The sequence below is a fragment of the Octopus sinensis genome, linkage group LG4 (assembly GCF_006345805.1).
Source record: "Octopus sinensis linkage group LG4, ASM634580v1, whole genome shotgun sequence".
Taxonomy (NCBI): domain Eukaryota; kingdom Metazoa; phylum Mollusca; class Cephalopoda; order Octopoda; family Octopodidae; genus Octopus; species Octopus sinensis.
Genome location: NC_043000.1, coordinates 95,911,170 through 95,936,531, shown reverse-complemented (window position 1 = coordinate 95,936,531; position 25,362 = coordinate 95,911,170). Strand labels below are relative to the sequence as shown.

General features: G+C 37.2%; 1 protein-coding gene across 1 annotated transcript in view; it reads right to left on the bottom strand.

Moving 5' to 3' along the window:
• LOC115210651 (serine/threonine-protein kinase Nek11-like) overlaps positions 1–25,362 on the bottom strand; it is a 94,716-nt gene that overhangs the window by 12,026 nt on the left and 57,328 nt on the right. Inside the window, exons 9-10 of the mRNA XM_029779305.2 lie at positions 12,415–12,541; positions 1,564–1,710 (exon numbers count right to left, since the gene is read on the bottom strand). Of these exons, the coding sequence (XP_029635165.1) occupies positions 1,564–1,710; positions 12,415–12,541 (274 nt within the window). The remainder of the gene's footprint in view (positions 1–1,563; positions 1,711–12,414; positions 12,542–25,362) is intronic.

Genomic DNA, 25,362 nt, shown 5'->3' with positions numbered 1-25,362 from the left:
GCGTGGCCATTCGCCAGCCTCGTCTGGCACCTGTGTCGGTGGCACATAAAAACACCATCCGAGCGTGGCCGTTCGCCAGCCTCGTCTGGCACCTGTGTCGGTGGCACATAAAATCACCCACTACACTCTCGGAGTGGTTGGCGTTAGGAAGGGCATCCAGCTGTAGAAACACTGCCAGATCTGACTGGCCTGGTGCAGCCTTCGGGCTCCCCAGACCCCAGTTGAACCGTCCAACCCATGCTAGCATGGAAAGCGGACGTTAAACGACGATGATGATGATGATGATGATATATGTGTGTGTGTGTGTGTGTGTGTGTGTATGTATATATATTTATATATATATATATATATATATATTATATATATATATATATATATATATGTCTATATTTGTGTGTGTCTGTCTGTTTGTCCACCTGGCATCGCTTGACAACTGAACCTGGTGTGTTTCTGATCCCATAACTTAGCAGTTTGGCAAAAGAGACTGATAGAATAAGTACAAGGCTTACAAAGAATAAGTCCTGGGGTTGATTTCTTCAACTAAAACCCCTTTAAGGGGATGCTCCTGCATTGCCACAGTCAAAGTGACTGAATCAAATAAAAAAAAATAATACCTTTATTTTTTATTTTTTATCTTTTAGTTATTTCAGTCATTAGGGGGACTGTCTTGGAGAATTTTAGTCAAATAAATTGACCCCATTACTTTTTTTTTATAGGATGAAAAATCTTGAACATCATCATCATCATTTATTGTCTGCCTTCCATGCTGACACAGGTTAAATGGTTTGACAGGAGCTGACCAGGCAGAAGACTGCACCAGGCTTCTGTGTCTGTTTTAGCATGGTTTTTACAGCTGGATGCCTTTCCTAACATCAACCACCCTGATTTTATAATTTTTTTAATTAGAATTTGTTAATAGAATTTGATCAAATTGCAATCACAATTCACTCTGAGCATCATCCTCATTATTTAACATCTGTCTTCCATGCTGGCATGGGTTTAACCCTTTAGCATTCATATTACTCAGTCACCTGTAATGCTTATTTATTCACATGTCTTTGAATTAATCATGCATTATCTCATAGGTTTGAGATTTTGATGATGTGATTGTTTATTTTTAGAATGACACAGTAGGGTAGGTGTGACATAAAACTGGTAAAATATGTTGGCCAAATATAGCCAGTTTAAATGCTAACAGGTTAAGAGGATCTGATGTGTTGTAGGACTATGCTGAGTTTGTGTCTGTTTTGGCATGGTTTCTATAGCTGAATGTCCTCTCCAATGCCAATCATTTTACAAAGTGTATTACATGCTTTTTTAATGGCACTGGCACTAATGAGGTTGCCAAGTAATTTGCAAGCCCCCACTGCAACAAAAAAACCCAAAAATGTTTACTGAGTCGGTGTGTAGTAGAGAGGGAGATGGCTTAGACCAGGTAGCGAGAGATTAAAATATAACAGAGTACCAGAAACTTGTATCTTAACTATAGAGGAGGTACATGACAACCTTATAAGACCTTAATGATATTTGAAAAACAAAATCTGATTTTAGAACATTACATACCATCTTCAAATTCCTTGTAGATATCAGATCCTGAAGGGAATGTTTGACGTAGAGGAGTTATTGGTCGGTCATCGTGATTATACACAGTAGGTTTTATAGGCAAGGAGGAGCCATTGTGTTTACCTGTGATTGTTTTTTCATCTTCATCTGTGAAATTGTAAAATTAAAACTACATTTTAAATATTATGAAGGCAATGAACTAATAGAGAAAGAAAAAAAAACACAAGGGATAAGTATTAACAACTGTTGTATTATTTAATTGTTTAAAAAGGAAGTAAAGAGTCATTAGTTCTTCATCAGAAGAATGATAGAAAAAAATAAATAAATAAAAGAGGAGAGGGAATGAGAAAAATCAGTTGGAGGAAGAGAATATGATTTATGAAGAGAATATAATTTAGTTAGATTTAGTGGAAGCTGATCAACTAAATATCCATTTAACTAGGTAAAAAAAAACATATACATACACATAACTACTGCCATCCTATGCAGAAGAACAATTGGCTCACAAGCATAGCTTGTATGATGATGATGATGCTCATTTATAACTAGACAAGAAGGCACTGAACTACACACACACACACACACGTACACATACAACAAGCTTCTTTCAATTTCCATCAACCAAATCCACTCAGAAGGTTTTGGTCAGCTCAAAGTTATAGTTGAAGGCATTTGCCTACACCCTACACAGCCACACCGACATCCAACATGGCCACATCTGTGCGTTATGTAGCCATGTCAGTGCCCTAAACAGCTATGTATGCACCCTGGATTACATAAATTCTGGGTTACTTAACAATAATGTTATCTATATATAACATTACTTAAAGTCACAACCAAGGACTAGGAGAGAGGGCATCTACATGGTCACACAGTCTGTTAGAAGTAACAGCCAAATGTCTCTTAAATCACACTCACTGTCTAAAAAAGTAGGGAAAGTTGCATTAGATAATATAGTCCCAGAAACTCTTAAAAAGATAGGAGTCATGGTTGGATGGCTTTAGATCATAGGTCTATCTGATCAGAGGTGAGATAAGGCCAAACAACAACAACAATGTTGCCTGAGGGCAGAGTAAATCATATCTCATGTTTGTTATATTTTATCTTAGGCATTATAACATTACTTAAATGTTATAATGCCTAAAATACAATATAACAAACATGGACAAAAGATCCAAAGTACACATATGTGATAAATCATCATCATCCTTATTTAATGCTCACTTTTCCATACTTGCATGGGTCAAGGAGAATTTGTAGAGGCAGATTTTCTCCAAATGGATGCCCTTACTGTCACCAACTGTCACTTGTTTTCAACCAAGATGATATTTCCCATAGCCAGATATCTTTTTTCATAGAAGACTGGAAACAAACAACATCACTTGCATGACGGTGATGTTTAATTACAGCCATCACATGATGTCAAGACAAGAATATACACAAACACATACATATATACATCATATATACATGTATGCATTACGTAATTTTCATTTCAAATTTTTGTGTAAACTGGCATAACATTGTCCCTGATACCAAATTTCATTTAATGAAATTTATTTCAGTTTACCACTATCCAACATTCACCAGTGACAACATTAAGTAGACAAAGGGAAAGACAATGAAATTGATAACCATGACAGTTGCTAAAGAATAAAAATAATGATGATACTGGTGATGTGTATGGTGGAGGGGACTAATGTGGTTTGTAGTAGAGTGCGATAGATCACCTGCTAGCAAGCAGAGTTGGTACAGAAACAATTATAACGAATCATTAAAAATGTGTTAAAGAATTTCTCTGTCATCTTACTATTTGGATTATAATTTACTCTTTGCCAAGCCTACACAAGGGTGTTACAGTTGTGACACCAGGATTTTCTAACCTTGAAGAATTTTGGCATTGGTCTGCAACCTGACAGTATTGACAGCCCAGAACTTGGGTTGTGTGCTTCTCTGGAAATACCTTACTATTATACCCTACAAGGACATTGATTATATATATATATATATATATATATATTATATATATATATTTATATATATATATATATGCATATACACATATACACACATAAATATACATATACTCTTTTACTCGTTTTAGCCATGCAGCTGTGGTCATGCTGGAGCACTGCCGTGATATCATCATCATCATTTAAAGCCCAAGTTCCATGCTAGCACGGGTGGGATGCACCGGTGGCACGTAAAACGCACCAACCAATCATGGCTGTTGCCAGCCACACCTGGTACCTGTGCCGGAGGCACGTAAAAAGCATCCACTACACTCACGGAGTGGTTGGTGTTAGGAAGGGCATCCAGCTGTAGAAACACTGCCAGATCAGACTGGAGTCTGGTGCAGCCTCCTAGGTTCCCAGACCCCGGTCGAACCGTCCAACCCATGCTAGCATGGAAAATGGACATTAAACGATGATGATATATATATATATATATATATAAATCAAAATCAAAATCAAATCAGATATCAGAAAGCAGAACCAAAATCGAAGTCAATCAACATCAATGGAAATTGCGGCTGTGATACCAGTGCCGGTGACAAGTAAGCAAACCATCCGATTGTGGCTGTTGCCAGCGCTGCCCCGACTGGCCTCTGTGCCGATGACACGCAAAAAGCACCATCCGTTCGTGGCCGTTGCCAGCGCCGCCCCGACTGGCCTCCGTGCTGGTGGCACGTAAAAGCACCATCCGTTCGTGTCCATTGCCAGCCTCGCCTAGCCCCCGTGCCAGTGGCACGTAAAAGCACCATCAGTTCGTGGCTGTTTGCCAGCTCCGTCTGGCACCTGTGCGGGTGGCACGTAAAAAGCACCCACTACACTCGCGGAGTGGTTGGCGTTAGGAAGGGCATCCAGCCGTAGAAACACTGCCAGATCAGACTGGGCCTGATGCAGCCTTCTGGCTTCACAGACCCCAGTTGAACCGTCCAACCCATGCTAGCATGGAAAACGGACGCTAAATGATGATGATGATGATGATGATGATATATATGATATATATATAATATATTATATATATATATACATAGAATATACATATACATATATATATATGCATATATATACACATATATAAATACAAACACACATAAATATATATACAAACATAATTACATAAATAAATATATATATGGAGATATATACATATATATATTTACATATATCTATATATATACATATATACATATCGTCAGTAAATCATAAATCCAAAAAAGAAGCACACTCTATGTTATGGAGCAGTAGAGTATATAGATAAAGATAGATAAGACTGGTTCATGTGGGTACCCTCAGTTTCATGTCCATAAAGTGCTTAGCTTTGCAGCATTTCTTCAGACCCTAAGCCTGTTGGCCTATGGCCTTTCTAGCAATTGGCCTCTCTAGAAAATAGAGGAAGAAAAGACTTTGTTACTCTATGTCAAGAACAGGGGATTGCTTCTCTCCAGCCGTTATTCATAATTGACTCTGTTAGCATGTGGATCTCAGGACACCAGCAAGAATTTCCTGAAGTGCAAGGAAATTCCGGCTGGCGACCTGGGATCCACATATTAACAGGGTCAATAATGAATAATGGCTAAAGGGAAACAATCTCTGTTGTTGAGAGTAACAAAGCATTTTTCTCCTCCATTTTCTAGAGAGGCCACTTGCCAGAGAGTCCATAGGCCAACAGACTTAGGGTCTGAAGAGATGCTGTAAAGCTAAGCGTTTTATGGACATGAAACCAAGGGTAACCCCATCCATCCACCCATCCATCCATCCATCCAAATTCAAACAAACAAATAATTTCTAACAGGCATTTTGTTTTAAGCTAAAAATCCATCCATCCATCCAAATTCAAACACACAAATAATTTCTAACAGGCATTTTGTTTTAAACTAATAATCCATTCATCCATCCATCCATCCATCACTCCATCCATCCATCCATCCATCCACCCATCCATCCATCCATCCACCCAAAACAAATGCAGCAGTCATTCGATGAAGGAGTCCCTAATTTGCATACCGAAAAGATTTATCACTCTATAAACTGTTTAAATACTCAACAAATGCAGCAGATATTCTATGCAGGAGTCCCTAATTTGTATACCGAAAATGTTTAACACTTTATAAACTGTTTAATTACTTAACAAATGCAGCAGTTATTCTATGCAGGAGTCCCTAATTTGTATACCGAAAATGTTTAACACTTTATAAATTGTTTAAATACTCCACAAATGCAGCAGTTATTCTATGCAGGAGTCCTTAATATGCATACCGAAAATGTTTAACACTTTATGAAATGTTTAAATACTCAACAAATACAGAAGTTATTCTATGAAGGGATCCCTAATTTGCATACCAAAAATTTTTGACACTCTATAAACTGTTTAAATACTCAACAAATGCAGCAGTTATTCTATGCAGGAGTCCCTAATTTGCATACTGAAAATTTTTAACCCCTCTACAAACTGTTTAAATACTCAACAAATGCAGAAGTTATTCTATGCAGGGACCCTAATTTGCTTACCGAAAATGTTTAATCCCTCTATAAACTGTTTAAATACTCAAAAAATGCAGCATTTATTCTATGAAGGAGTCCCTAATTTGCATACCGAAAATTTTTAACACACTAAAAAGTGTATATATACTCAACAAATGCAGCAGTTATTCTACGAAGGAATAACCGCTCTAGAAACTGTTTAAATACTCAATAAATGCAGAAGTTATTCTATGAAGGAGTCCCTAATTGGCATATCAAAAATTTTTAACAGCTCTATAAACTCTATATATACTCAACAAATGCAGCAGTTATTCTATGAAGGAGTTCCTAATTTGCATACTGAAAATTTTTAACCAACTATAAACTGTTTAAACACCCAACAAATGCAGCAGATATTCTATGAAGGAGTCCCTAATTTGCATACCGAAAATATTTAACTGCTCTATAAACTCTATACACACTCAACAAATGCAGCACTTATACTATGATGGAGTCCCTAATTTGCATACTGAAAATGTTTAACTCCTCTACAAACTGTTTAAATACTCAACAAATGCAGAAGTTATTCTATGCAGAGACCCTAATTTGCATACCAAAAATGTTTAATCCCTCTATAAACTGTTTAAATACTCAACAAATGCAGCATTTATTTTATGAAGGAGTCCCTAATTTGCATAACGAAAATTTTTAACTGCTCTATAAACTCTGTATATACTCAACAAATGCTGTAGTTATTCTATGCTGGGGTCCCTAATTTGCAAACTGAAAAGTTTTGTCACTCTATAAACTGTTTAAATACTCAACAAATGCAGAAGTTATTCTATGAAGGGATCCCTAATTTGCATACCAAAAATTTTTAACACTCTATAAACTGTTTATATACTCAACAAATGCAGCATTTATTCTATGAAGGAGTCCCTAATTTGCATACCAAAAATTTTTAACTGCTCTATAAACTGTTTAAATACTCAACAAATGCTGTAGTTATTCTATGCTGGGGTCCCTAATTTGCATACCGAAAATTTTTAACCGTTCTATAAACTTTATATATACTCAACAAATCCATCCATCCGTCCGTCCACCCACTCTTTTTGTGGCTTCAAAATTTCTTTACTTTTTTTAAACAGGAAGATGTGATGTGAGGAGGAAATATGGCTACTATTTCTAGTAGATTGAATGTCTGTGTAGAGACGCACTTGTTGATGCGTATAAATAAGTTGTCTCCCTTGCTTTAACTGTACTTTCCATGATTATATCTGCTTCTAGTTGAAACGTATTCAATATACTAAAAAGTTTTCTCCGCCTTAACTCAGCTAGTCCTCAAGTTTGCAAAAACAAACACTGGAACAAAACAAAAAGACATCACATTTTGTCATATTACGCAAGAACACTAGCATATCGGCAGTTTCTGTAATAATATCTATTTGCATTTTCTAACCACGTTTTTGTTACTACAAATAGGCAACCTTAGCAGCCAGCCAATCCACTGTTGACAAGTGGTCTTGCTTTCAGTTTCATATAAAACATGTTTATATAATTAAAATAACTGAAATTTGGCAATTTTTCGAACAGCTTGTCAGTTTATAATTTTTTCCAATATAAACCAGTATGAGAGCTGCAGATGGGGCATATCGACTATAAGTGTACATTCCCCACGAATTTGTTTTCTTATAGCTTTCAGAAATTTTTTTACAAGTACTGTTCAGATTATGTAAATTCTGATTATAGCGAAATTTATCGTCAAAGTTTTTCTCGGAGTGAGTCGGAGAAGAATTTCGAATAATTCAAACAAGTTTGTTTCCTCTTAAAAATTAGTATTTTTTAATGGAATTTTCAGCAAAGATGATGGAATTTTCTGAAAGACGATGTAAATTACGATTGATTGGAATTTAATGGGAAACAAATTGGTGGACACGTTCACATACATACTGATACACACTACTAGCAAAAGTGACTTATGTGTCAGTATGTGTATATGTGCATGCCAACCCCCCGCCCTTTTTTTTTTTTTACATTAAATTCCCATATAATCGTAATCTACACCATCTGAAAGGCACTTTTAGAAAATCTAATTTAAAATGTGCATTTTTCTGAAGGTCATGAAGAAACAAAATCGGCAGGGACACACTTGTGCAGGTATGCTAATAATTCTACAGGGATGTTGTTACTGGTATTATTGTTTAGCTCCAGATCAAAAAGATCTGCAGACCTATAAGCCAAGATGTCCTAGTAATAAAAAGATCTGCAGACCTATAAGCCAAGATGTCCTAGTAATAAAAAGATCTGCAGACCTATAAGCCAAGATGTCCTAGTAATAAAAAGATCTGCAGACCTATAAGCCAAGATATCCTAGTAATGGCGATCCCTTCTATTTAAAAGTATCTGGAAATACATTATCTAATATGTTCTTCAAGATGGTAATGCAGAATTATGTGGAGGCACGTGACTTAGTGGTTAGGGTGTTGGACCAGGTGATGTGTTGTGTTCTTTGAGCAAAACACTTCATTTTACGTTGTTCCAATCCACTTAGCTGTAGAAATGAGTTTAGCCTGGAAGAGGCTAGAAAGCTCTGCCAGGTTTTCTTGCCCAAGATACGCTGCATGGCTGAAGTGCCCCAACCACCCACAAAGAGTAAAGGGACTTGTTCATTGTCCAATGCAGAATTTGGAAAAAAGAATTGACTGTTATTTCATAGAGGCTGTCTTGTGCCTTGGGATGGAATGGTTTGTTGTGCTGTGAATTTGATTTGTTGTTTTGAGGTTTACTTTCTCTTACAAGTGTGGTTAAGACGAGTGCTGTGTTAAATTTTACTGGTGTCATCTGTTTGTTGAAGTTTGCCTGATCATAAGAAGTCGAGTGATTAATTTGAGAATCTGGATCATTTTAGTAAGTACTTAGAGCTGTTTAAAATATTAAATGCTTAAATTATCTATCATATAAGTGTAGGGATGGCTGTGTGGTTAAGAAGTTCACTTCCCAACCACATGGTTTTGGGTTTAGTCCTACAGCATGGCACCTTAGGTAAGTATCTCCTACATACTTTATATATATATATATATATATATATATATATATATATATATATATATATATATATATATATATGTATATATATATATATATATATATATATATATATATATATATATATATATATAATATATATATATATATATATTTATATATATATATATATGTGTGTGGAAACACTCCGTCAGTTACGACGACGAGGGTTCCGGTTGATCTGAATCAACGGAACAGTCTGCTCGTGAAATTAACGTGTAAGTGGCTGAGCACTCCACAGACACGTGTACCCTTAACGTAGTTCTCGGGGATATTCAGCGTGACACAGAGAGTGACAAGGCCGGCCCTTTGAAATACAGGTACAACAGAAACAGGAAGTAAGAGTGAGAGAAAGTTGTGGTGAAAGAGTACAGCAGGGATCACCACCATCCCCTGCCGGAGCCTCGTGGATCTTTAGGTGTTTTCGCTCAATAAACACTCACAACGCCCGGTCTGGGAATCGAAACCGCGATCCTATGACCACGAGTCCACTGCCCTAACCACTGGGCCATTGCACCTCCACATATATATATACATACACACACACACCTTGACTTAGGACCTATGCAACTCAAGACCATCCACACTTATGACCACAAAAAATAAGGAAATAAAACCTCATATACACATAGGTATATGCTTGCATACATATATATTTAAACATTTATACATATAAATATACATATCTATCTATCTATCTATCTATCTATCTATCTATCTACATACATACATATATATATATACATATCATCATCATCGTTTAACGTCCGCTTTCCATGCTAGCATGGGTTAGACGGTTCAACTGGGGTCTGGGAAGCCTGAAGGCTGCACCAGGCCCAGTCAGATTTGGCAGTGTTTCTACAGCTGGATGCCCTTCCTAATACCAACCACTCCATGAGTGTAGTGGGTGCTTTTTACGTGCCACCAACACAGGTGCCAGACGAGGCTGGCGAACTGCCACGCTCGGATGGTGCTTTTTACGTGCCACTGGCATGGAGGCCAGGCGATGCGGCACTGGCTGCGGCCACATTTGGATGGTTCTCTTACGTGCCATTGGCACTGGTATCACAACTACAAATTCCATTGATGTTAATCGATTTCGATTTTGATTTTCACTTGCCTCAACAGGTCTTCACAAGTAGAGTTTTGTGTCCCAAGAAGGAAGGTATGCACAGGTGGACTGACTACGTCCCAGGTATAGGCCATGAGTTATGGCCTCACTTATCCTGCCGGGTCTTCTGACACAGCATACTTCCAAAGGTCTCGGTCTCAGGTCATTTCCTCGGTGAGACCTAAAGAGCGAAGGTCATGCTTCACCACCTCGTCCCAGGTTTTCCTGGGTCTACCTCTTCAACAGGTTCCCTCAACCACTAGGGTGTGGCACTTTTTCACACAACTATCTTCATCCATTCTTACCACATGTCCATACCAGCGTAGAAGTCTCTCTTGCACACCACATCTGATGCTTCTTAGGCCCAACTTTTCTCTCAAAGTACTTACATTCTGTCGGGTATGAACACTGACATTACACATCCATCGAAGCATACTGGCTTCATTTCTTGCAAGCTTACGCATGTTCTCAGCAGTCACGGCCCAAGTTTCACTGCCATGTAGCATGGCTGTTTGTACACATGCATCATACAGTCTGCCTTTTACTCTGAGCGAGAGGCCTTTTATCACCAGCAGAGGTAAGAGCTCTCTGAACTTTGCCCAGGCTATTCTTACTCTAGCAGTTACACTTTCAGCACACCCGCCCCCGCTACTGACTTGATCACCTAGGTAACGGAAACTCTCAACTATTTCTAGTTTTTCTCCCTGGAATGTGGCGGAAGATGGTCTCTGCGCATTTTCTGTGTTTATTGCACCAGAGCATCTGCCACATACAAAAACTATCTTCCTAGTTAGCCTTCCTTTGACATTGCTGCACCTCTTATGTGTCCATAGCTTACACTGGGTGCATCTTATAGAGTTTCTACCTACGCCTTTTCTACAGATCGAGCAGGGCTATCTACCTGAAGGCGTTTGTGATTTGTCTACCTTCCTACTTATTATTAGGACTTTGGTTTTAGCTAGGTTGACTCTAAGGCCCTTCGATTCTAATCCTTGCTTCCACACCTGAAACTTCTCCTCCAGTTCTGATAGTGACTCAGCAATTAGAGCAAGGTCATCAGCATAGAGGAGCTCCCAGGGGCATCCTGTCTTGAATTCCTCTGTTATTGCCTGGAGGACTATGATAAATAGGAGGGGGCTGAGGACTGAACCTTGGTGGACCCCAACCTCTACTCAGAATTCTTCACTGTACTCATTGCCAACCCTCCACCTTACTTGCAGTGTCCCTGTACATGGCTCACACAGCTCTCACTAACTATTTATCTATCCCTAGTTTCCTCATTGACCACCAGATAAGGGATTGGGGGACCCTGTCGAAGGCTTTCTCCATGTCAACAAAAGCCAGGTACAGGGGCTTATCTTTGGCTAGATATTTCTCCTACAGCTGTCTTACCAGGAATATAGCATCAGTAGTACTTTTCCCTGGCACGAACCCAAACTGCATCTCATCTAAACTAACTCTCTCTCTAATTAGTTGGGCTATGACCCTTTTCGTAACCTTCATTACCTGATCCAATAGCTTGATCGAAACAATTGTAGTGGCGAATTTAATTTTATTTACTTTATATTAAATTTTTTTATGTATTGGATTAAGTCTTTCTTTGTTTGATTTGCAAAATAGTGGTTTTGTCTCTAATTAATATTATATATATATATATATATATATATATATATATATATATATATATATATATATGTATATATATATATATATATATATGTGTGTGTGTGTACACGCCATGTTGGATCGTTAGCCCCTACACGCAATTTTTTTCTCTCCTTGTTTCTTTTCTGTGTGTCTTTCTGTCGAAGAGCGTAGGCTCGAAACGTAAAAGACTTGTTTTATTTCTATTCCTGAGCGCCATACTAATACATTTTTTGTTTGTACTCAACCTGCCTTTGTCTTTTGTTTGTTTTCGTAAACCTGCCTTCGTCTTTTGTTTATTTTCGTAAACCTTCCCGTTATATATATATATGTATATATATATATATATATATAATATATATATATATATATATATAAACAGGCTTCTTTCAGGTTCTGTTTACCTGATCCACTGAAAGACACCTGCTGAAAGAGTTGTGCAAGAACTGAAGCTAAAATCGTGCGATTGGGAAGCAAGCTTCTTAACTGTACAACCATAAAATGTCAACTAATAAAAAAATTTACATTAATGGTATAAAATACCTGAAGAACTGTCTGAAGAAGTTTGTACTGAAACAGCTGGATATTGAGCAGACGGTCCATCTCGAGAAGGCATCCATGCAGTCTTTCGAACAGTTCCATCACCATCTCTGCCAGTGGAAACTGGAAACTAAAATACAGGATGATTATTTTTTAATGAATATATATATATATATATTATTTTAAGGTAATTAATTCCCCCCCCCCAAATACTAAGTATTGAACCAGTATTTCCTTGGATGAAACCATCTCTTCATGAGGCTAACACAACCTCTAATCATATATACATATTCACATATATATATAATGTGACCTCGTGAGTACCGTTGGCGATATTTTTTCCTCTGTCTTCCCTTCTCCTATGTTTCCGACGAAGAGCTCCGCTTGAAACGTTAGGCCCTCCTTCTTCCCTTCTTTCCTGAGCGTCCAATAATATTTTATTTGTTCCACGTCCTCGCGTTGTTGTGTTTTTTTTTTTTTGTGTTTTCTTGTTTGGATTAACTTTATATATATATATATATATATATATATATATATGTATATACATATGTATATATGGATGCATGTATATGTATGTATGTATGTGTGTATATATATATATATATGCGTGTGTGTGTATAATGCATAAGTCATCTAAAAGTCCATAAGTCAGGAAAAAGATACACTTGTATAACCCTATGCTCATCAAAGGCAGCCAACATGGAATATAATATGGTGACTGATCTCTATTATTGAAGGTGAATTGACACATCCAACAATAGAGAAGAGTTGCCATATTTCATTTCATACCAGCTACCTCTGATGAGTGTAGGGTTATGTAATCGGATTGTTACCTAACACTCCATTGTTCCCCTAGCATGAAACTGATTGGTAAGATTGGCTGTGATGGATATATAATACTGTATACTTTGGATATACCAAAAAGGAAATATTCATTTATCACTAACTGTGACTGAGGGTGCCAGGTAGCACTTATATTGCTAGAAATAAGAGTTAAAACCCTTAGACCCACAAAAAAGTACATCTTCATATACTGACAGGGGAATTATATGTGAGTGTGTGTGTATGCACACACATATTTTAGAATTGTGCTTGTTTGGTAAGTGAGTTGATCTGAGAGTCTGGATTGAAACTGAAATAAACGTGTCAGGGAGGCATGAAATTGTATTAGTGAGTAGGTTACTGAAGTGTGATGGAACTTGTTGACATTTCATAGTACAGATGTAATAAGTATTGAGAAATAAATAAAAGTGATGGTAGCAGTTTTAAAGCTTCTGACCTTTTTGTAACTAACCTACCTGAGACCACCTCTGCATCAATGATAACATTTTCTATTTTAAAGTGATCTAAATTAAAACTTTCCATCAAAATCTAATGTTAATCTATGTTCCAAACACCAGTTTAATAATGAAAATGTTATTCATTACTTTCAAAATTAATTGAAACAAAGAGAGAGTATTTCAACAGAAATATGGAATGAATGACCCCAACTCCACCACCCCATATAAATTTGAATGACGACATTCTGGCAGTTTGCTGAAATCTGTTGTCACATCTCTAAAATAGATTTTTATAACCACAATACACCCCCACCCCGTAACAATAACAACCTTTTTCTCCTTTTTTTTCTTCTTTCTTACCTTCTCTTTTTCTTTTCTTCTTACTCCTCAACTCTAAACCAATTCACTCTTTCATATTTTGGGTCTCACCCTTTGCTATATCTCTCATTGGTTTTCTAAACTTTTGATTTTTTTTTTTGCATTTTAATTTTTCAAAAATTTTTTACCACTGGCTTTTCTATTCAGTTGAACTCACCATTGTGTTGTGGTTGACTTTGAAATTGTGCACAACAATGTAATCTTCATTAAAGTAATCTCAGCTGTTGATTAGCTATGTTGAGCATAGCTCATTGCGTAACTATATTACATTAAGAGCTTCAGCTTGCTAAGAAACATATGTAGCATGCATTTTACCTATTCCACTCCCTCAATTTCGATTTTTATATGCATTTTTAGCAGCATTACTTGTGTACAAATTTCGCTGCCAATAAATATGTATTGTATCTTATCATATACTATTCACTTTTTGTTCTCTTTACCAGTGATGTAAAAACTTGAAACTCACAAATTTCCTATTCTCAGATCATATATATATAATTATTATTTGAGGGAATAAAATCCAAACTTACAAGGAAAAAGAATTCAATTTAGAAATATTTATAGCTTTGTGTTTTTTATTTAATTTTAAAGTATTTAATTTTTGAATTATTATTTTAGTTTTCAATTATGTATATTTAGAATTTTCATATACATATATATTTATATATGTGTGTATATATATGTATATATTAAAGTATATTTATTAATTAATTATTTTACTGTTCTATTATATTTTAACCTGATGAGCGACTATATTTATATACAAGTGATTTCTCTACTACTATAATCATTTCTTAAATATAGCAGCGAAACACGTCATTTTTCTACCTATTATATACATTACATTATTCTTGTAATTTACTTAATCTATACTTTTTAATTGTTATTTTAATTTTAACATTTCTATTATATGTAATTTTCTAGATGATGTAATTTAATTATTCATTTTGAATTGATAAAAGGTGTTTTTTTCTAATATTTTATATATATATATATAAATATATATATATAGACAGACAGACAGACAGACAGACAGACAGATAGATAGATAGATAGACAGACAGACAAACAGACAGATAGATAGATACATACATACATACATATATACATACATATATACATACATACATACATATATACATACATACATACATACATACATGCATGCATGCATACATACATACATACATACATACATACATACATAGATACATACATACATACATACATACATACATAATAGCATGTTGATATTAGGTAATGGCAGGCCCAGCCTGTGAAATTCACAGACTAAGCAACCTCCTTGTTAAAACTGTTAAAACCTCTTTTAAAATTTATATTGTTTCATAAAGGATGACCTTGACCTATCAGGCCATCCCACCACAAAAAAGTCAACAGACATACCATAACCACTTCGTTTGATATAGCAAATCTTTATTTTACCATCCTACATGAGTATGGGCTAGAAGCAATAGCTTTTTGTCTGAATAAATTACCTGATGAAATTCCAGACCAAATTAATAAACAATTCATCACAGAGGGATTAAAATTCATTCTTGAAAACAGCTTCTTCATTTTCAAGAAACTCACCTACCAAGAAATACCTGGAGACAGCAATGGTTACAAAAGTTTCCCCCAACATATGCCAACTTAGTCATGGCATATCTAGAAGTCCGGATGCATTAACAAACCAAAACAAAGTACAGTATCAACTTCTTAAATTATGTTGTAAAATAATTGGAAATGGTACTTAGATCCCTGCCTTATGCTGTGGACATACAACCTACACGAACTCAATGATTTCATATTTCTGCTCAATAACAGTATTTAGTTCACAATAGAATTTAGTCATAACCAACTACTCTTCTTAGACATTTTGATTATAAACAATGACACAAACTGACATCTACTACAAACCAACAGACTCTAAACAGTACCTACTATTTACTTCATGCCACCTAAAACATAACAAATCCAAGTTTCTATTTAACCTCACTAGAAAAATTTGAACAATTGTCTCCAATAAGGAAGTTCATAATAAAAGACTCCTTGAATTAAAACAGGTACTACTTGAAAAAACAGTATTTGTCTGCTCTAATAGAGAATTACAAAAAGCCCAAAACAAACATATGTAGACATATATAAGATATTATGTATGTATGTATGTATGGTGTGTGTGTGTATGCCACAGTAACTCCTAAAGCATGACAAGAATTATTTAATCTGAACAAGATTATCCATGAAGGAAAACAACCAATATCAATGGAAGTAATTACCACAAACCATGAATCAACAAATACTTCCCACTTTACCAGAATGAAGGACAACTCTGAATAATGACACTAAAATATAAAAATCCAGAAACAAGCATAATAAATATGTTTTTCCATCGTCAGCTGCCAAACAGATTTCACTTTTAATGTATTACAGTTAGATAAAAAAAAAACAGCATTAGATAGTTAATGGTTGTTCTTTTTGTTCAGTGTTGACCACTGAAGATAGATTCAAGTTGGGTTTTGCCACATCAAGAGCATCATTCTAAGTTTATTTTGTTTCCCTGCAGATTTTGTCTGAGTCACATAAATAATATCCACCATAAGGTCCATTCCTTGTTGTGATGTGGTGGCTATATATATATATATATATATCATCATCATCATCATCATCAATGTCATCGTTTAACGTCTGCTTTCCACATTGGCATGGGTTGGACGATTTGACTGAGGACTGGCAAACCAGATGGCTGCACCAGGCTCCAATCTGATCTAGCAGAGTTTCTACAGCTGGATGCCCTTTGTAATGCCAACCACTCCAAGAGTGTAGTGGGTGCTTTTACGTGCCACTGGCATGAAGCCAGTCAGCTGCTCTGGCAACGATCAGGCTCAGATGGTGCTCTGACAGTCATGTGATGCTGTCATCAAATTTGATTTCAATTTCACTTGCTTCAACAGGTCTTTGCAAGCAGAGTTTAGTCTCCAATGAAGGAAAGGTACGCATAAGTGGGCTGGTTACACCCCTGGCATAGGCCACACTATCAAGAAGGTGTTAAGCCTCAGGTCAAATTGACAAAGTTAGTAATCATCATTGGCAATTGTAACTTGGCAAGTAATTTCAATATGTATTTTCTCCATGGAGCAATGGTAATATTCTTATGGCCACTTGGAATTTATGAGGTGTCATAAATGAGAATTTGAGATTGGAGAAGTATGTTTGGAAGTGGTTTGTTTCTCTCACCACACTTCACAAGAGTAGACCATATAGTTTTCTAATGTTTTATAACCTGTTTTATGTAAGTGGTAAGAGAGTATCCATGACCTTCGCAGGTTCTTCCATACTCAGACCAGCAGAGTTGATGTCTCTGATGGCTAGCCTACACATCTGCAGGATAAAATAAATGTGTGAAAGGAGGGAAACAAGTATTGGATCTGAATCTTTGTAAGAGAAGATAATTCCAACTAAAGGCATCCAAGAACCAGATGGTGATATACAACTGGACAACATGTTAGGCTTATGCCCATGCAGTCACTTACCCACTTGGAATTTCAAAAAAATTGATTATTTTTAATTAGCATCGATTTTTTGAAAATCAGTTGGACATTTCAATGCAAATTCTCATATGAATATTATTTTCTACCATAACTTTTAAAGTTTGCAACTGATTTTCTTGAAATTTTATACACAGATGGAATATGTGCTAAGGATGGGTTGAGACAAATAAATTTTTACCTAGGCCACTCAAGCAAAGTGTAAGATAATTTTTGATTAACTGTTTAACGAAATTTGGCCTAAATTGTTGTGGGATTAAAATGTTCATCAATTATTTTGTATATAGATGTATGTATATAGATGTATGTGTATAGATGTAAATGTATAGATGCATATGTATAGATGTACATGTATAGATAATTGACTGCTAAATCCACGAGTTTTTTTTTTTTTCTCTTTCTGTTTATTTCCTTCTTTTCCTTTCTGTTGAAGCATGTAGGCTCGAAACATAAAAGACTTTCTCACCTTCCTGAGCATCAAACTAATACACCAGCTTGTTGTTTATACACCTGTCTTTGTCTTTTGTTTTTCTGTTCATTTCAACTATATAGATGTATATATACAGATGTATAGTATATATATATGTATTGCTCAGAGTAAAAGTAGACTGTATGACGCATGTGTACGAACAGTCATGCTACATGGCAGTGAAACGTGGGTCGTGACTGCTGAGGACATGTGTAAGCTTGAAGGAATGAAGCCAGTATGCTCCACTGGATGTGTAATGTCAGTGTGCATACTCGACAGAGTATAAGTGCCTTGAGAGAAAAGTTGGACATAAGAAGCATCAAATGTCGTGTGCAAGAGAGACGACTGCGCTGGTATGGTCATGTGGTGAGAATGGATTAGGATAGCTGCCTGAAAAAGTGCCACACCCTAGTGGTTGAGGGGAATCTGTGGAAAAGGTAGACTCAGGAAGACCTGGGATGAGGTGGTGAAGCACGACCTTTGAACATTAAGCCTCACTGAGGCAATGACTAATGGCCGAGACCTTTGGAAATATGGTGTGCTTGAGAAGACCCGTCAAGCCAAGTGAGACCATAACCTGTGGCCTATACCAGTGATGTAACCAGCCCGCTTATGCATACCTTTCCTTCATTGAAGACTAAACTCTGCTTGTGTAGACCTGTTGAGGCAAGTGAAATCGAAATTGAAATCAAATTCGTTGACAGCACTGCATGACTGGTATCTGTGCCAGTGGAGCACTAAGAGCATCATCTGAGCATGATTGTTGTCAGGGCCGCTGACTGGCACCTGTGCTGGTGGCACGTAAAGCGCACCATTCGAGCAGGATTTCTACCAGCATCGCCAGTGCCGCTGGATTGGCTCCTGTGCAAGTGGCACATAAAAACACCGTTTGAGCATGGCCGCTGCCAGTACCGTCTGACTAGCGCTCATGCCAGTGGCACATAAAAGCACCCTCTACACTGTAAAATATTTGACTCAATAAATGACATTTAAACCATGCAAACATGGAAAAGTGGGCATTAAGACAATAATAATTATGATATATATATATATAGTGGCTGTGTGGTAAGTAGCTTGCTAACCAACCACATGGTTCCGGGTTCAGTCCCACTGCGTGGCATCTTGGGCAAGTATCTTCTGCTATAGCCCGGGCCGACCAATGCCTTGTGAGTGGATTTGGAAGACGGAAACTGAAAGAAGCCTGTCGTATATATATATATATATATATATATATATATATATGTGTGTGTGTTTGTGTGTCTGTGTTTGTCCCCTTAGCATTGCTTGACAACCGATGCTGGTGTGTTTACGTCCCCATCACTTAGCGGTTCGGCAAAAGAGACTGATAGAATAAGTACTGGGCTTACAAAGAATAAGTCCCGGGGTCGATTTGTTTGACTAAAGGCGGTGCTCTAGCATGGCCGCAGTCAAATGACTGAAACAAGTAAAAAAGAGTAAGAGTAATATATATATATATATATTATATATATAATATATATATATATATATATATATATATATATATATATATATATATATATATAAGGATGTGTTTGTTTACTTCATTTTGTGAGTTTATCTCACCATGAAAAGTGCTTTAGCTGGATCCATTGCTTTCCGTCAATTCATGAGGTTAATACTTGGTGTGGCTATTTTGTGTGATTTTGACTCCTATTTTTAGCAATTGTCGGTACTATTTTGTAGCCTTGTTTATTAACTTGCCTTTAGGCTTTAATTGCTAATGAGCCACCTATATTATAATATATGTGGTATATTTTTATTATATTAATATATTACATCTTATTGTATATATATGTATACATATATATATACAGATATATATATGCATGGTTGTATGTTTGCATATATGTTTGTGTGTGCATATGCAAACGCTTGTCTTCACAAACCTACACATACACACATACATTATCCTTCTATAAACATACACAAATTCTAGCATGCATTTTGCATATTCCTTAAGGCTTATCATATAAAGTCTTATCTTCTAAATTTTCCCAACCTCCAAAGGCTGATATCATTATATTTCTGTATGTTTGAGATGAGTCATTAATAAAATAGCAAACATAAATTGAAACATTAATGTTATCTTCCAGTATTAGTTATGCTTAGGCACAAGAAAACAAATTTATAAGAGGGAAGAATAAAACTGTTACATTTATATTTACTAAACTGGTTTCAATTAGGCACAACACTGCTCCAGCTTTGTATCACACACAATATTAGGTCTAAAGCAAGTATTTTTACTACTGTAAAAAAATTGTGATTTCTTTCGGACTGAGGTAAACAGTTAATCTTTGTCCAAAAGATGTAACTGGTTTAAACTTAATATATCACTAATACGTATTTCTCCATTGTTTCTAGCGAGATAAATGGCAAACTTAATCTATGAGGATTTGAACTCAGACTAAAGAGGGATTAATTTAAATACTACAAGGCATTTTAACCTGGTGTTTTATTATTTCTACCAACCTGCTCTGTATTAATGCTACTTATATCTTTTATCTTCTATCTTTTACTTGTTTCAGTCATTAGACTGTGGCCATACTGGGGCACCTCCTTGAAGCGTTTGCATCAAACAAATCATCCATAGGACTTACTTTTTTAAAGCCAAGTACTTATTCTATTGGGCTATTTTGCTGAACTGCTAAGTTACAGGGATGTAAACACACCAACACCAGTTGTCAAGTGGTGTTAGGGGGACAAATACAGACACAAAGACACACACACAAAGATATATATATACACATATACATCTATGACAGGCTTCTTTCAGTTTCTGTCTACCAAATCCACTCCCTGTAGAATAAGTACTCGACTTTAAAAAAGTTGATTTGTTTGAGGAAAACTCTTCAAGGAGGTGCCCCAGTATGGCCACAGTCTAATGACTGAAACAAGTGAAAGATAGAAGATAAAACACATTTGCCCAAGGTGTGATGCAGGGGGACTGAACCCAGTACCATGTGGTTGGGAAGCAAGCTTCTTACCACACAGCCATGCCTGCACCTAATTAATATTTAATAATAATAATAATAATAATAATAATTATCATTGTGTACAGTGCTCAGGTGCACTACAACTCATCTAAAGTGTATATATAATCAGGTGTAGTTTCGACGGATTTCGGAAAGCATGAGGGCTTTAAGGATGCAGTGTCATGGCAGTCAACAACTGATGCAGGCAGTTATTCCACGCTTCAGCAACCCTGAGCGTGAAAAAATGTTTCCGAAAGTCATGGGAGCTGTATTGTTTTCTGACTTTGTAGGCATGTCCACGTGTGTTAGACACATGGAGATCAAAAAGGTGTTCAGGTTGTTGTTGGTGAGGTGGTTGATAACTTTGTGGGTGTTACAAGTCCGTCGCCAAACGCCGGAGCTTCAGTGAATCCATGCCCAGGGAAACAAGGCGCTCAGAATATGGTAGGTGTCTGATGGAGGGTATGCGTTTGGTTGCACGTCTCTGGACAGATTCCAGGAGGTCAATGTTCTGTGCAAGATAGGGGTTCCAAAATGATGATGCGAATTCCAAGTGTGGTCGTACCATAGCTGTATACAGTTTTAAATAGATGGCTGGAGAGCGGCTAACAAAAGACCTGCTGAGTGATGCCAAGACACCCTCGGCCTCCTGACAATCTTAGAGATATGCTTTGACCACGCAAATCACTGCTGACAGTGATGCCTAGGTCACGCTCGCGCAAGAGAGATTTCTTGATCAGTTTTGTGGAGGGAGTATGATGAACGCGGGTTTTTCTCCCAAAATGGCGTGTGTACACTTGTCACAGCAGCCATTTCAGTTGCCACTGCTGTGATCCATTGCTGCATTGTGTCCTAGGTCTGATTGCAGGAAAGAGTTGTAGACATCAGGATCTGTCCTCTTGATTTCAGGTACAGCTTGATGTCGTCTGCATATTTCATACTGTGGCATTCCTTAAATTGGCATCTATGTCGTTAATGTATGCCACAAACAAGAGGGGACCAAGGACAGATCCCTGTGGTACACCCGATGACATCTCATATGGTGTAGAGTGCTGTCTAGAACTGTAACTACTCCTTTCGGCTGAGGCATGAAGGATTTCAACCAGTTAAAAAGGTCATCCCCCACACCCATTGCAGAGAGTTTCACCATAAGCCTTTTGTGTGGCACAGAGTTGAAAGCCTTAGCAAAGTCAAGGTAGACAACATCCACCCATGAGCCACTGTCAGTAATCTGAGTAATGTCCTCAAGGAACTCGACAAGCTGGTCACTGCAGCTGGAGTTAGGGACAAATCCATATTGTGAGGGTCGGATGAGACTGTGAGAGCTCCAGAAGTTCCAGAGTGTTTCTCTGACACACGATTCCATCAGTTTTGCAATACAGCTAGTGAGACGACTGGGCGATAGTTGACAGGTGATGTGCGGTCGCCCTTTTTGACAGAGGAATGACACTGGCAGTTTTCCACTGCTCCGGAGTAGCACCATTGTTGAGACAGTACTGGAAGAAAATAGAAAGCTGGTGTAAAAGGAAGTGCCTGCCACGTTTGAGAAGCAGGTATGTAACTCCATCGAGACCAGGGGAGGCATAGTTGCGCTTATTTTGAAGGTGACGTCGCAGCATTGCAGGTGTAAATTCCATAGTTGTTATGGAGTTTGCTGTTAGTGATGGTGAAGATGGTACATTTTGACTTTCAACAGTGAATATGTTTGCATAGCACTCGGCAATGAGTTCTGCGCATTCCTTGGGGTCGTCAGTGATCTGGTTTGTGTGAGGGTTGCGAAGAGGGCCCACTGGAGAGTGAGGTCTCTGCTTTGAGTGCACATATTTCCAGAAAACCTTGCTGTCAGGATTGGCTGCTATGCACTGTTCAAATTCAAGCACTGCTTTTTTTGTCACTTGCTTAAAAAGAATCTTCCAAATGGTCATACACCAGATAATCACCCACAAATTCTACCCAATCCCTTTACAAAATTTATCTTAAAAATGGAAAACTTTATGAGTGGCCTCCAGGAACAAATTAACTCATATACTGAGGTGTAACTGTACTTGTATTATTGATCCTGAAAGGCTGAAAGGCAAAGTTGATCCTGGCAACATTTGAACTGCGAATATAAAGACAGATGGAATGGCACTAAGCATTTTGCTTGGTGTGCAAATGGTTCTGCCAACTCACTGCTTTAACTTCTAGTATATTAATATTGACTTCAGATTTTGGCACAGGGCCAGTAATTTGGGAGAAGGGGTTTAGTCGATTACAGTGCTCCAGTACTCAACTGGTACTTATTTTATCAACCCTGAAAGTATGAAAGACAAGGATGACCTTGATGAAATTTGAACTCAGAACATAAAGACAGATGAAATCACCGCTAATCATTTTGCCTGGTGTGCTAACAGTTCTGCCAGCTCATTGCCTTATACTAGCATATTAATATCAAGAACACATTGGATAACATAGTCCTTGATCCACTGCCTGAAGTTAAGAAAGGATTGTCATAACCAGAATGTCTTTTTGATTATGGTTGGCCTGGGGCTAAACAAATTTTAAACCAGTCACTGCTTCACAAGCCGTTGGAAGAGGTTCTCTGCAGTGGTTTGATCTGCTAGAGATAGTAGCCAAAATCTTCAAGAAATCATACTATAGTCTTAAATAAGGAAGAATACAGTGAACAATGTAGTTTCCTTAATATACAGAAAGTCTGGATGGTCAAGGCTAGAATGCCTTTGATCATAGAGGGGCTCACTCAGGGGTGGCCTGAGGCACATCAATACCAGTAACAATAATCATGGTGATTCCTCAGCTTGATAAAAATAGCTGCCAAATTACCCACTATCATAATCATCATCACTATCATTTAATATCCATTGTCCAAGATAGCATGGATTGAACTGTGTGACCAGAGCTGGTAAGCCAGGAAGTGGGGTGGGGCTGCACCAAACTCCAGTCTGATTTAGCATGGTTTCTTTGGCTGGATATCCTTTACAGAGTGTGTTGGATTCTGGAAGCAAATAACTAGAACTCTGTTGGTTATGATGACAAGGGTTCCAGTTGATCTGATCAACAGAACAGCCGGCTCATGAAATTAATGTGTAAGTGGCTGAGCACTCCACAGACATGTGTTCACTTAACATAGTTCTCAGAGAGATTCAGTGGGACACAGAATGTGACAAGACTGGCCATTTAAGATACAAGTATTACTCATTTTTGCCAGAAGAGTGGACGGGAGCAACACAAAATGAAGTGTCTTGCTGAAGGACACAACATGTCACTGGTAATTGAACTCATGATCTTATAATTGTGGTGCTGAATACCTCTAACCACGAAGCCATGTGCCTTCACACTGGAAACAAATACACAGCAAATAATAAGAAAATATCAAAATAGGGTGGATATTAAAAGAAGACTGTTAACATTCCTTAATCCAAAGATAAATGGGAATATTTTATGATTCTAACATATAGGGTCTTGCAGATAAATTAAGACAATTTTTACGATGCATAAAACTGGTTATAAATACTAAAATAATGGTAATAGACAGATATAATTTTAATGTAACATTGTGCGAGTGTCTTCTACTGTTTATAGCTCCAACCCAACCAAATTCTTCTGAATGGCATCTCATTTGCATTGTAATTTTATTCATTTCACATTCATCCTTCATATGTTTTATGTTCCCATATGTCTTTGTATGTCCCCCTTTGTAATTAGGCCTTGTGCTTGTAATAATGAATTAAGCTAGCAAGCCATGTTACTCCAGACTGATGACAAGCAATGACTCAGAAACTAGTCTCTGAATGCTGGCTTTGCTGGGTGGAGGTACTTGTCTCTCCGTTTGTAAACATAATAGGTATAGGAGTGGCTGTGTAGTAAGTAGCTTGCTTATGAACCACATGGTTCCATGTTCAGTCCCACTGTGTGGCACCTTGGGCAAGTGTCTTCTACTATAGCCTTGGGTCAACCAAAGCCTTGTGAGTGGATTTGGTAGACGGAAACTGAAAGAAGTCCATTGCATATATGTATATATGTATGTCTGTGTGTGTATATGCTTGTGTGTCTGTGTTTGTCCCCCCAACATCACTTGACAACTGATGCTGGTGTGTTTATGTCCCAGTAACTTAGCGGTTCGGCAAAAGAGACTGATAGAATAAGTACTAGGCTTACAAAGAATAAGTCCTGGGGTCAATTTGCTCAACTAAAGGCAGTGCTCCAGCATGGCCACAGTCAAATGACTGAAACAAGTAAAAGAGTAAAAAAGAGATACGGACACAGGAAATATTTCAAGGCTGATA